At 36.7% G+C, this 14860-nt stretch overlaps 1 protein-coding gene across 8 annotated transcripts in view; it reads right to left on the reverse strand.

Moving 5' to 3' along the window:
- TP63 (tumor protein p63) overlaps positions 1-14860 on the reverse strand; it is a 272129-nt gene that overhangs the window by 156527 nt on the left and 100742 nt on the right. For 5 of the 8 annotated variants that reach the window (XM_019958208.2, XM_019958202.2, XM_019958196.2 and 2 more), the window contains exons 2-3: positions 7612-7740; positions 6857-6989 (exon numbers count right to left, since the gene is read on the reverse strand). In XM_019958208.2, the coding sequence (XP_019813767.1) occupies positions 6857-6989; positions 7612-7740 (262 nt within the window). Of the gene's footprint in view, positions 1-6856; positions 6990-7611; positions 7741-11873; positions 11940-12124; positions 12303-14860 lie in introns of those variants that run through there. The other 3 variants (XM_070790191.1, XM_019958216.2, XM_070790193.1) reach the window with 3 other exon arrangements.

Below are 14860 nucleotides of genomic sequence, written 5' to 3' on the forward strand. Positions count from 1 at the left end.
CAATATGCCAGCAAATTTGGAAAACTCAGCAGTGGCCACAGGACTGAAACAGGTCAGTTTTCATTCCAATCCCAAAGAAAGGCAATGCCAAAGAATGCTCAAACTACCACAGAATTGCACTCATCTCACACACTAGTAAAGTAATGCCCAAAATTCTCCAAGCCAGGCTTCAGCAATACATGAACCGTGAACTTCCAGATGTTTAAGCTGGTTTTAGAAAAGGCAGAGGAACCAGAGATCAAATTGCCAACATCTGCTGGATCATCAAAAAAGCAAGAGAGTTCCAGAAAAATATCTGTTTCTGCTTTATTGACTATGCCAAAGCCTTTGACTGTGTGGATCACAATAAACTGGAAAATTCTGAAAGAGATGGGAATACCAGACCACCTGACCTGCCTCTTGAGAAACCTGTATGCAGGTCAGGAAGCAACAGTTAGACCTGGACATGGAACAACAGACTGGTTCCAAATAGGAAAAGGAGTATGTCAGGGCTGTATATCGTCACCCTGCTTATTTAACTTGTATGCAGAGTACATCATGAGAAACGCTGGGCTGGAAGAAGCACAAGCTGGAATCAAGATTACCGGGAGAAATATCAATCACCTCAGATATGCAGATGACACCACCCTTATGGCAGAAAGTGAAGAGGAACTCAAAAGCCTCCTGATGAAAGTGAAAGAGGAGAGTGAAAAATTTGGCTTAAAGCTCAACATTCAGAAAATGAAGATCATGGCATCTGGTCCCATCACTTCATGGGAAATAGATGGGGAAACAGTGGAAACAGTGTCAGACTTTATTTTTCTGGGCTCCAAAATCACTGCAGATGGTGACTGCAGCCATGAAATTAAAAGACACTTACTCCTTGGAAGGAAAGTTATGACCAACCTAGATAGCATGTTAAAAGCAGAGATATTACTTTGCCAACAAAGGTTCGTCTAGTCAAGGCTATGGTTTTTCCTGTGGTCATGTATGGATGTGAGAGTTGGACTGTGAAGAAAGCTGAGTGCCGAAGAATTGATGCTTTTGAACTGTGATGTTGGAGAAGACTCTTGAGAGTCCCTTGGCCTGCAAGGAGATCCAACCAGTCCATTCTGAAGGAGATCAGTCCTGGGTGGTCTTTGGAAGGACTGATGCTAAAGCTGAGACTCCAATACTTTGGCCACCTCATGCAAAGAGTTGACTCATTGGAAAAGACTCTGATGCTGGGAGGGATTGGGGGCAGGAGGAGAAGGCGATGACAGAGGATGAGATGGCTGGATGGCATCACCGACTTGATGGACATGAGTTTGAGTGAACTCAGTGAGTTGGTGATAGACAGGGAGGCCTGGCGTGCTGCAATTCATGGGGTCACAAAGAGTTGGACACGACTGAGCAACTGAACTGAACTGAAATATATATATATATATATATATATATATATATATGAGTATTTTTCAAAAGTTATTTTGTACATACTTGCCTTTCTGCTATATTCTGGTCTTCTCAAGGCTAGAGACCATGATTTTTTCAGCTGTATTACAAAGAACATAGCATATATAGGAAAGTAAATTCTAAAGAAATATTTATGACTAGAGCTAATATATATAATCTATTTGAAATCTGATATAATATTGGGTTATAGAAGATACAGGGTAGTATGCTATGTGCTGGGGCCTATATTTTGTTAGTTGTTCAGGCGTGTCTGAGTCTTTGCAACCCCATGGACTGTAGCCCACCATGCTCCTCTGTCCATGGGGATTCTTTAGGCAAGAATGCTGGAGTGGGTTGCCATGCCCTTCTCCAGGTTGCTGTGGCCTATGTCTTTCCAAATACAAAAGCACTATCTGCTTTGTGGTATGTAGGGTTGAAGACTCTTCATTTATAACTGGATGCTATAATAACAATTTACAAAAATGGATAGTCCTATGTATGCTATGGTCTTTTTAATACAGATGAATAAAGCATGCATGTGTGCATGATAAGCCACTTCAGTTGTGTCCAACCTTTTGTGATCCTATGGACTGGGGCCTGCCAGGCTCCTCTGTCTAAGGGATTCTCCAGGCCAGAATACTGGAATGGGTTGCCGTACCTTCTTCCAGGAGGTCTTCCAAACCTAGGGATTGAACCCACATCTCTTTACTTCCACTGTATTTTGGCAGGCCTGTTCTTTACCACTAGTGTCACCTGGGAAGCCCTGGAACAAATCATGGTCTTAGATAATAATTTCTAAAAATCCCTAGGGAAAAACCCAATTCAACTAAACAGGGTTTTCTTCAAAGTACAAAGAACTAAAGAAATGCAAAAGTAAATGTCATATAGTTTCCCATCCATCATTCCAGGAAAACCTTTAAGTGTCGATATCATTATCCACCTCTTAAGGACATGACAGGCATGCTTAGACAGTTGATAAATAAGGCAAAGCTGAGATATAAAGTAATACAATAGACAATAGGATGAAGAACTAATAAGGATCTTGGAAGCATAGTCTAAATTATAACACTTTTTTGAGAAATCTCATTCAATTCATTTGTTAATCCAATGTATTTCATTCTTCAGTGACACTAAAATCATCCTAATGAAGAAGGCACATATTCTCTGCAATTCAAGTTCTCTTTGTTCATATAAGAGCAAAATATTATGACTCCACTTCATGACTAGTTTCTAAGGTGAAGGTAGTTTTAAAAATCAATAAAAATGTGATGACATTCTCAATTTCAAGAGTTTTGTCCTTGATAATCTGACAAGTAATTTCATGTTCACAGATTCATATTTCTTGCATAGTGAGAAAAGGTTTGGCATGGATCCCAAATGTTTTTTATTATATGCAAGAGAAAAGCAATTTATGTGCAGAGTTTTGTAACTATTTAGCTATTAACTTATATACAAAAAAGTGAAAATATGCTATCAAGTAATGGACTAAAAGAGCTTCACACCAGTTGCAACAGCTCTCAGTTTAGAAGGACAAGGAATCTCAGAGGATCCTAGTTCTTACTTTCTAAACCAGAACACCAGTTACTATTACATCCTGAGTTAGTCCACCATTTTGTCATTCATTTAGCTAAGGACTACCATTATTATCTAGTCTTACCCATGTGGCCTCTTCACATGGATGCCTATGAGGATGTCAGAATTGTCCTAAGTCAGGGGAAAACCCAGGATTCATGCAGAACTATACTTTAATAGCAATGCCTTAGTTCTTTGGAGATAAAACAGAAAGACCACAGAGAGGCAAATGTATGTAATAAGTTCAATCTCACTCTACTTGCACATTCCTTTCAATACAGTTGTTTCCAAATGATTTATTTTGTTTCCCATACTGGCAAAACTCCATTTCATTGTATTTTCCAGTTTTTCCTAAATCACTTCAATTCTCTGCTCCTTGCAAATGCTTCTATTCTGCTCTTATATCCTGATTTCTTGTTACCTTCAATCTGACACAGTTAATTTCAAGCTCTAAGCTGCTGGTGAGTGAGAGCAGCACTCTGTTTCACTATTCCTAGTTAGCAGTGGTGTCCTGTGCCTGCCTCCCCAGAAGAAAGAAAGGTATGGAGACTCTCTACTGTATGGCTCTCTCTTGGCTGAAGAGTGGAGGCTTTCCCACACAGGTAAACCTCAATCTCATAGAAACAGGTACTCAAGAAGAAACAGAGGCCAAATATTACTCAAATGTATTACCATAGAAAAAGAATAAGAAAAGATTGCATCCAATAATGTGGGCAAAATACTGACACTGCTGATGACTATGCATATCATCCTAGAAAAGGGTTTTAACCACTTTTTCTTTTGATTTATTAAATTTAATTAATTTTAAATTATTAATTCTATCAAAACAATGATAATAATTTCTAACTCATGAAGTTCCAGAAAGGATTAAATAAAATATTAGATGTGTTAACCATCATCTGATATTGAAGCCAAGAAAATTTGTAATTCTGACATCTAAGGGGAACATTTAAATCACTTTCAAATGGAATACTCTCAGTTTCAATGAGCACCAGGATAAATGAGCATCAAAAAAATCAATTAAAAAGAATCAACATCAGGCATATAGATTCATAGCCAATGCTCAGGAAAAAAAGTTTGAATATAAATGAATAATCCTCTCAAACTTTTCTTAAATAATAATAACCTAAAAAACAAGGCAGTCCCGTCTTAGCTAAATAAGACACTGGCTACAAGAGCAATTATATCTATGACTTTCCTTGCCTTTCTCTCTTTCCTCCTTACCCTCTTAGAAGATCACTGTATAACTTAGCTGATTCTTCCTTAGATACTCAACTAGGTTTTCTCCAAAGTTTCCTTTAGCTCTTTTGTAAAAGCACCAAAAGTAAAAGTGTTATTTGCTCAATTATGTCTGACTCTTTGTGACCCCATAGACTCCAGCCTGCCAGAACCGTCTGTCCATGGAATTCTCCAGGCAAGAATACCGGAGTAGGTAGCCATTCCCTTTCCAGGGGATCTCCCCAACCCCGGGATCAAACGAGGGTCTCCTGCATTGCAGGAGGATTCTTTATCGTCTGAGCCATCAGGGAAGCCCCCAAAGCACCAAAATAAACTTTAAATGACTGAATCTTTATAACTCAAATGGCAAATCTGAGTACTTTCAAACAGAAGTGGGGAAACAACGGAGGTAAAGGAGCACGACACTTTTTATACTGATCTACTATAATCAAAATGGAAGGAATACAAGAGAAGAACAGGACAGAAAGTTTTGCTGATGTGAATGCTGAAGCAGAGAATGGTTCCCTGATTGCTGGTATTCTAGAACTTTGCTACCCAATACACTACGAACTAGCTGCACGAAACAATTTAAATTTAAATTAACTAAAGTTACAATTAAGTTCCTCATTTGCACTAGCCATATTTCACACGCGCAAAGGATTCACATGGCTAATGGCTACTGTGTTGAAGAATAGAAATATAGGACATTATAGTCATTGAAAAAAAAATCTTTTGGACAGGGCAATCTTAAAGAGAACATTTTACCTTTTTTAGATAACTTCCCAAGTCTCATTTCTTATGACTTTAAAAATTCCCGAGGGCCTACTATGGGCAAAACATGGCAAAAAAAAAAAATACTGTGCATGACAAAATATGCCACTTGTCCCCTTTAGAGATGGAGAAAGAAATAATATATCATATTAATATTATACAATAAGTCTTATGATTAAAATTATACCTAGATTGCTTCTGTAGAATAATCTCTAATTCAGACTGGTAGAGAACAGTGGTATGGAATCTTTTCCTAAAGAAGGTAAGGCCAGTTTGATGCTGAGGGATGGAGAGGAAATGGCTAGATACGAGGTGGAAAAAATGAGATGTTCTCAAGGAGAAAATGTCTAATAGCAAAGGAGAAACAGCATGGCACATTAAAAACCCATGTGCTTCCGTATGTGAGAAGATAATAATAACAGGAACTGTAAATGAAAATACTTCGTTCTGCATTTTAAATTAAATAACTTTGACCTGCTTTTATGAGAAACAGAAAATCCTTGCCTGGAGAGAATGTAAGAAGACACAGAGCACCAACCTAGGGAAACCTATCAGCGTAAAAGGTGATATTATTCAATGAATTAGGACTATCCTAATTTCTAAATCACTGTCAAATCAGAATTTATATATTTATAAATATTTATGCTTAATTATCATACATTCCCAAGCTTTGAATTACTTAACCTTCGATTTACCTATCAGTCTCTTTTCACTAGATCAAGGATAATTGAGAACTGAATCCATATTAAGATGGAATGGGCCAATGAAGAAGTGTATTTTTCATTTATCAATTTGGCGACAAAATATCAGTGTATTTGTAAAATTACAATGTTCTATTTTTGGCCATTTCCTCTCTTTTCCCCCAACCTCCTCTTTTTCCAATATTAAGAAGTACAATCTATATAAAAAAGTACACAGTGAGAATTCCAGTAAAATCTTACATTGAATCAGAAAGGCGAGGGTATACCAAAACACTTTCATCTGTACCATTCCTTCAAATGAAGTTACCTGGTAATCGTCCCCAACTCCAAAAAGGAAAGGCGTGGTACATTATAAGGCGCTCTGTTTAATCACATCAGCAGACACTCTATGACACCCCACCCTCTTTCTCTCTTTTACTTTCTATTTTTCTACAGGTTTTTGTTTGCTTTTATACAGGAAAAGTAGCCTGTATAAAAGCCTGTAGCACTTGTGGGATGAATGAATGATTAAAAAAAAGAAAAGAAAACACACCAGTTAGCATGATGGATTGCACAAATACAAGAAAGTCCACCTAAGTACCTCAGTAAAATGTTTTACTATCCTTAACCTGTATACTCCTTAGCTGCCTGGGAGGTGTGTACATGTAAGTTCTTACCATTTCATAACTGAGGTCTAAGGTCATGAGTGACCCAGTGGTGAAGTTAAAAAAAAAAAAAAAAAAGAGAGCCTATTTTAGATATTAGCTTCTCTCCTCTTACTCTATTACCAGGTACTTGAATCTGTGTATTTGTGTAGAATTTACTTCATCCTCCTTCATTTAAAAAGGATAATTCTATAAGAAAGGCAGTTTGCCATAGAAGAAAGTGCTTTGGATACAATTCAGGACTTGACTTTGGTTCTGTCTCCACCAGCTGTGAAACACTGGGAGGAGCAATTCAGATAAAGAATGCAAGGAATTACTTCCAATCCTCTTCTCCACACCAAAGGAAACATATACATTATGCAGAATTGAGGCATACTCAGAATCCACAGCTCTTAACTATTTCTCTGCTGACCACAATGACTCTCTTTCCAATGGCTTTGACCATTCAGAGTCACCTGCTTTTTTATGTGCCATGGAAGAGGTATAAGAGAAGTGGATAGCATGGCCCACAGATTTAAAGGGGAAGCCCATGCCACTCACCCACATGGGGTCACCCAGGTCCGAGTCCTGCATGCGAATACAGTCCATGCTAATCTCAATCTTGTTTGTTGCACCATTTTCTGATGGTTCATCCACAAAGTTCAAGTCAATGGGCTGAACTGAACAGATGGGTCTGCCATAAAGGAAAACAAAAGTGTGTTAGGTGTGGAGAGGGACTAACACACACTCATTCAGTTGGTAACAATGAGCTCTTTTTGCTTTAAAATTGGCAAAGCTCATTGGTTGGAGTCAGAAACCCTCAGCATGAAATCTGGCTCAAATACTTACGAGATGTGAAACCTCTGGCATTCCAAATCTAAGCTCCATTTGTAAAGTAAAAATCACTGCCCTCATCAAAGAATCACTAGGTGGAACACAGAATAGAAGGAACGAGTCAGAGATGTATACTAATCGTATGGGTCCCCAATACTCTGATATCGTTTCATCTTTCCCTTAATTTAGTTAGGTGTCCCAGCCTAATCTTAAGGAGATAATAATCCTTTTCCCAGCAAGGTATAATGAACAATAAAATTTAGTGTTTCACTTTCTCAGAGATTATTTACAGTAAAAGTATATGAGAGTCTTTAACCCAAAGGAATGAATTTGAGTATCAGAGAGTCATTGGGGAAGTTATTTTGGGTTAGGTAGGAGATTCATTCTAAAAACATGCCTTCATAAGCAGTACTTCGACTATCCACCACTACCTATTTATAACAGTTCACGTAAAACAGCTTTTTTGCTTATTTGATACTTACTGTTCCAGAAAATCCCAGATGTGCTGGAAAACCTCTGGACTGAGGAATTCACTTGTCTGTGTGCTCTGGGACATAGTGGATCGGTAATAACTTTCTTTCCAAGAGAAATGGGCTGGGGTTTCTACAAACCTTAAAAGGATAAAAATGAAACTAGGGTTACAGTTTCTGTATTAATGAGACAGAATATTAAAATTAAAACATAGTCAATCAAAAAGTGGAGTGAGTAAAGTTTCAAAAACATGCCGGTATACACAGCAAATTTTACGAGTTAAGCAACTGGTATCTCTTTAAGCAGTGGCAAGGATCCCGTTTTGCCATTAAAATCAGGCAATCAAGACTTCTATCAAAGGTCTATTTCTTAACTAGAAAAATTACACTCTGCACCTCCACTATCCAAAATCTACATCCTGCAGATTTCAAAAAGAAAATAAACATTCCCTCACTAAGTCTGACAGTGAGTCTAACCTATTATTAAGCCCATTTCACAAATGTCTCAATTGATTATCTGCCCATTCAGCCTCCAGCAAGTAAAAAGAAAAATCAGAAAATAAAAATGAGTTTAGAAATCTTAAATTTTACCCTCAGCATAATTACCCGTCTCATAACTCCATCTTAGAATCAGGCCCAGGGACAATAAATTCAAACTTTTGAATTCAATTTTTTTTTTTATCACCAGTTACACATCTTAATGTATGCGTGGGTGGTTTTTAATTGGAGTGTAGAATTTTATGTCAGACCAAGGGATAAGCAAACATTTGAATATACTACAAATGAATGATATTTCTATTTGCTTCATTTTCTTATAGGGTCCTCAAGTTTGCTTTTACTTAAAAAAAAAAAAGAAAACTTGATCCTTATACATGTGAAGGAAAACATCAGCTTTCTCAGGTGATATAGTCTCCAAATCTGCATTCTATCTGCATATCTCACCTTAAATGTATGTGATTCATTGTGATTATCAGTAGACTAATTTTACTCCAGGATGAATTTAGCTAAGCTCTTAATCATTACTGTTAGTATAATAAAGAGTTAAAGAAATAGTAGGATAGTCAATCATTTTAAATTTGCAAATGAATGCTTTAAGTCTAGTTATATAGTAGAAGATAATAACATTAGTTGATGGTTTTCAAGCTTACAGAGAGGCACATTCATTTTCTAAAGTCAGATATACAGAGAACATCTATTATTTGTCAGGAAATTAATGGGCACTGGAAATAAAAGTAAATAAGACTGTTTCACCCACTAAAAGGTCCTGGTAAAGAAGTTAAAACAGGGGGAAAATCTCTAATAAATGTGATACAATGTGCATAACACTGTAAAAGTACAATGATGATATATACATCTCATCTGATAGATCAAGGAAAAAGCCTTAAATGATGAGAAGAAATTAGTCAGGCCAGATAAGGACTAAAGTTACAGAGTGAGCAGTGTGTGACGCTATTAGCCTAGTGTAAAAATTTGGGGCCGAGAATGCCAGGAGATAAAGGTGGAAAGCAACATGTTGTGACATGTTGTTTTAAAAGCTTAAATTCTTCTGGTGAATGTTGAAGAATTTTGTAAGATAGTTTTAAGCAAACTTTATATTTTGAAATAATTATAGTCACATACAGTTATAATAAAAAATAAAGAGCATATCCACGTACCAGTTACCCAATTTCCCCAATGAGGAGTAACATCTTACAAAACTGTCATATAATATCACAACTAGAATATTGACATTGATATGATCTTATTCAGAAATTCTAATATGATTGTACTTTCCTTTGTATCTATGTGTGTGTATTCATTTCTATACAATTTTTTTTTATCACATACGTAGGTTACTGTAGCCATCTCTACAGTATTAAAGGATGTGAAGCATGAGTTTGCCCCAGAATATGTCTTACATTGATAAATCTATAAGTTGTATGGAGGAAGGATTTATAGCTTATCGGTTTATGGACAAAGTTATTTATGAGGTTGTTGTATAAGTCCAGATAAGACAGCAGGACGATAGAAGTGGGGGTGGAGAAGATGGGGACAATTTTAATAATTAGTGAAAAGATCAAATCACATATTGTTTATATTACTGATGGAAGAATAAGGAATAGTAGAGGCAAAGATGACTTCAAGTTTCCAACCTTATTGAATTCAGTGGTTGATGATTCCATCAACTAAACCAATGAATACAGTTGGAATATCTGGCTTGGAAAGAAAGGAGAGATGATGAGTTCCATCTTAGCATGTTAAGTTTGAGGTACCAATGGGATATATTAAAAGTGTAGCACTCAGTTGAATAAACCTTATGGGAGAGAAACAGGCCAGAAGTTTAGAAACAGAAATCCTCATCATAGGGTGAAAATAATCCATGAGAACAGATGCAATAGCATAGGCAGAGCAGGTACAAAGAGTAAGAAAGTTAACCTGATGGAGGTGGAAATAAGAGTGGACTATGAAAGTTTACAACGTTTTTCATGGGCCCATCTAGGAAATCTGTCTATAATTAGAAGAGCATCTGAAAATCCAATATCTTTACATCAACAGAGTACATTCATTTTCTTTATTTCTTTTGGGGAAAGGATCCAGACTTGGTTTATATACTCCCAACTAGTGAGTAGAAAGGAAGTGAAAGTTAATAAATCTAATACTGACTTAGAGTTAAGATTTCACCCACAGGTGACACTTTTGAATATGTTTATGTTCCTTCAAATAAGACAGAAGGAGAAGGAAGTGGAGAAAATAAAAACAATTCCTAAGCAGTGAAAAAAAATGGAGGTAAACAAATGTATGAATTATTTCAAACTCCAAAATGTACATGGACCCACAAGCACATCCCTAATATTCAAACACTTTAACACCATTATTGGTAACCTGACAGCCAGGTGAGTACTAGAAGGTAAACTCAGCAGCACGAAGTAGATTCTCAGTGATGTTCAGTGTGTGACATTTAATATGAAAATTAGTACAAGTTTTTTCTTAAAGATGGCAGAAATGTAGCTATAGTTTCTAAGAGACTGACAGTTAACATAACCTAGATCTTAAATAACAGACAGTATGGGGCTGACTCAAAAAGAAGAAAGGAGCTTAGATGGAAGTTAGACACTGTCACTCCCCTCTGAAACAGAGAGAAAATATATCATTGACTCCATAGTAACTTAGGATTTCTACTTCTTTTACTATTTCTACATGGAAGTTCTGGTTTCTCTCATGCTTAACTCTGATATTCTTTTGTTTCATATTTTCCCTTTAGTTTCTCTTTGATTTCTAAGAAGATCTTCCCTGTATCTCTGATGTTACAGCTAACCAGCTCCATCCTCTTGAAAATGCCCCTCAGTTATGTGAGCTTCAGTTTTCTTGAATGTTACATAAAGATCATCATCTCTACTCTGCTGCCTTTCAAAAGCCTGCCCAGACCTCAATGCTCTCCAGCCCACAGCAGATTTCCTGGTTGCTTATTTGGAATAAAATTTTTCTTTAAATATTCTTGGCCTCTTGGTGCATCTCGCAAATGCTAGCTTTTTACTTGTGTAACGAATGACAAAGAATTTTAAATAATTGAAGGCTAAGCCTAGATCTCCATCTTTGCAGTTTGATAGTTCCTTGAGGTTAGAGTGGAATGAACATGGGTATTGGAGTGAGACAGACTTGGGTTCAAATCTCAGTTTTACTGCTGACATTCTATGAAGCCATGGCCATGCTACTTCATATTTTTGTACCATACATTTTTCAGCTATGCTTCCTTCACAGAGTGGTTGAAGGCCTTACTTGAAAGGTTTAGCTATAGAAAATGTGTTATATGTTTTTGTTTACACAAGCAATGATTGTATTTACATAATTAATACACTGATTCTATTAGATCAAATACTATATAATTTGTATCCAGGCAATACTTACTAAACTATGCTACCTAAATAGTGTATTTGAAAGGTTTGTTAAAGTTGCAAAAGTGTCACATAGACGTATTGATAATTGCGTTAAACTGGAATCATCCCTCATTTCAATTCAGTTCAAATCTTGCATTCTGTATCTGTATCCTTGGACCAAAACAACACCCCTATCACCTCTCATTTTCTTCTAGGTCACCTTTGTCTCAAGCTTGCAATATTAAATTGGGCAGCTTCCTCCCTCAGGCCCTCAAGCATCAAGAGGGCTTTATTTAAAATGATGAGGGTGGGGTGTGGTACAGACTGGTGGTTATCAAACTATTTCATGAAACCCTAGGTGCCTCAGTGTACTCACATATGTAATTAAATGGCCATATCACTAGATGTCCAGAAACATACCTGTCCTTAATACAATGAAGTTTGACTTTTGTCTGTTTTCCATGTATTAGGGCTCTGAGCAAGATTTCATTTGAAATAAGGATTCTGTTTAAAAAAAAAAAAAAAATCAATTGTCTAGGTTTAAGGATCTCCAGGGTCTCTCTTCTGCAAACCCAATATTGATTTCCATTTGTGAATAAACATGCAAAACATTTTTGAGAGAAAGGAAGGGAAGTGATCAGCTGGTATCAGAAGAATGAAGTAAGTCTTACCTATCTTCTAATGGTTTGCCTTTGGGTGAAATCTCTGTATTAATTCAGGGCTTGCCTGGTGGCTCAGTGATAAAGAATCTGCTTGCCAATAAATTCAGGAGACATGGGTTCAATCCCTGGGTGTTGATTGGCCTCAGGAGCAGTCCAAATCACAAAATTTCTTTTGTATTTTTAGTTCAGAAACATTCCCCTGCTTTCAGTTTACTCTGAAATAATAATATCATTATTAATTGTCATGCTTAATTTTAAGGATGCTGAAGAGCACCTTGATGTCTTTTAGTAAACTGCCTCTTTATTGAACCCAACAGTGCCCAAGAGCCCTGGAGGAGTAAATTTATTCAAATACTTGAGGTAAACTCACTTCCTGGAAGTCACCCGCATAATCTAAAGCAGGCCCATTAAGAACTTTTTTTTGGAAGGAAATATTTTCTTTTCAACTTCATGTTGAAAAATGACCAGTCTGTTCCTTCTCTTAAAGCCAAACCCATCTTCCAGCTTCACTTTTGACAAACAAAGCTTAAATGGATAAGGGGAAAGAGTGGGAGAGATAATTTAGGAGTTTGGGATTAACATACATACACTACTACCTATAAAATAGATAACCACCAAGGACCTACTCTATAGCATGCCCAGCCCCCAAATTTTCTCATTAGAGTCAATGTATCTAATGTCAATTCACCAGTTTTTAACTCTGAGGTGATCTTCCCTCTAAGTACTGAATCTTCTAAGACTCGTATTTTGTGCCCTTCTTTGAATCATAGGCATTTTCTGCCTTAATGGTAAGGTTTCTCTGATTTATAGAGAGAAATCTTTTCTTACACTCCCAGTTCCCACTGAACTTTCTTCTTACCTTCATTTCACTTGTCAGAATTCTCTTCTAACCTGCATATGACCATCAGTCTTTCCCAGACAGCATTTTTATCAGGTCACTTTTCCCTGACTCAGAATTTGCAGCCACTCATCTTTGTGCCCTAGACAAAATCTAATCAGCTCTGGCCCATCATTCTCTTTATTCTTTTGAGAAGACCCTCTTTTCTAAAATATTCAGCCAGCTGCATTCTACATCTTGCGTGTTTTCAGCCAAGAATCTTTTCAGATCATGATCTCTTATATTCCACTATCTTCCCACAAGCTTTATTGTTTACATTTACCAACATTCAGTAGAAAACTCAGCTCAGAAGGACTACTGAAATAGACTGAATGTTTGTGTCTATCCCAAAATCCATATGTTGAAACTTATTGGAGGTGAGGTCTTGGGAGGTAATTAGGTAATGATGGTAAAGTCCTCATGAATGGGATTAGTTCCCTCAAAAAGAGGCTCCACAGAGTTCTCTTGCCCCTTTCACTACGTGGTGAAGTTAGCAATCTATGAACAAGGACGTGAGACCTCATCAGACATCGAGCCTGCTGGTGCCTTGATCTTGGACTTACCAGATCCCAGAACTGTGAGAAATAAATTTCTGTTGTTGATAAGCCATTTGGTGGTATTTTGTTATAGCTGCTGGATGGGTTAAGCCAGTGACAATATTTTTTTGTGTGTTTGAGTTCATTTCCTCAATTTGGCACACTTCAAGTACTCTTTCCTTAGTTAATTCTTTTATAATTTACTCATGTTGAAATGGCATTGGCCCAACTAACAAGTAAGGAATTGGAAGTCAAGAACCACGTTATTAATTTCCTGGTTCTTTACAACACAGAGTTGTAGAACAACAATGACAACAAAAAAATTGGAAAGGGCTTTATTTCTCAGCATCTATACTTTCTATAAATGAGGACTCACAGGGGTTTTATTGATAGTCCCATATGAGTATAAAGGTCTAGAAGGACTGTGGGGAAATTGAATCAGAGGAATTTTCTTAATATTGAGGAATGCACTAGATTGAATTTAGACCAATAAATTCAATAAAATCATTCTATAAACTTCTATATATTTTTTTCAATCACTTATCTGCAACTGTATTATATATTTATTGGTCTATTGACATTTCTCCATCAGAATGCAAAGTTACTGGGAGCAACCATTGCTTTGTTTGCTTCTACATCCCCAGAACCTATTACAGCATCTGGAAATGTAGGCTTCCACTGCTTTCTGAAAATATCTCATTCCTATGAAACCTTTCATAAGGTTTCATAAGCAAAGAATATCCTTTCCTTTCTGAAAGTTCTTGTTATGCCACTTCGCCACTACTAAAGAACTATGTTAGTATTGGTTTTCATGAAAGAAATCTAAAAACTTTTTTTTTGCTTTTAAGAAAAAAGCCATAGGGACTTTCCTGGTGGTCCAGTGGCTAAAACTCCATGCTCCCAATGCCAGGGGCCCATGTTCAATCCCGGGTCAGGGAACTAGACCCTGTATACTGCAACAAAGACCCAGAGTAGACAAATAAACTAACAAACAAAAATATTTTTAAGAAAATAAAAAAGTCATTGCCATACTGATATAGGTATTTTTGTACCCCTCGCCTACCACTTCCTCCAAATTTCTAATATTTCAATGTTGGTTATTGCCTTAGCTCTACTTAAGAGATGTGAGAAAATTATAGTTATGAATGAGTAAGAAACTTCCACATTATAGTCTCCCAAGACAGAAAATTGCATGACTATGTCTTTGTACCCCTACAAGTACCAGAATTCCTGACATAATAATATAGCATTTATAAACATTTGATGAATGAATGAATGGCCTTGGTTCATGCAAACTAGCATAGTTAGTATACAAATACAGATCAGATTGAC

Source organism: Bos indicus, chromosome 1, assembly GCF_029378745.1.
Source record: "Bos indicus isolate NIAB-ARS_2022 breed Sahiwal x Tharparkar chromosome 1, NIAB-ARS_B.indTharparkar_mat_pri_1.0, whole genome shotgun sequence".
NCBI classification, from domain to species: domain Eukaryota; kingdom Metazoa; phylum Chordata; class Mammalia; order Artiodactyla; family Bovidae; genus Bos; species Bos indicus.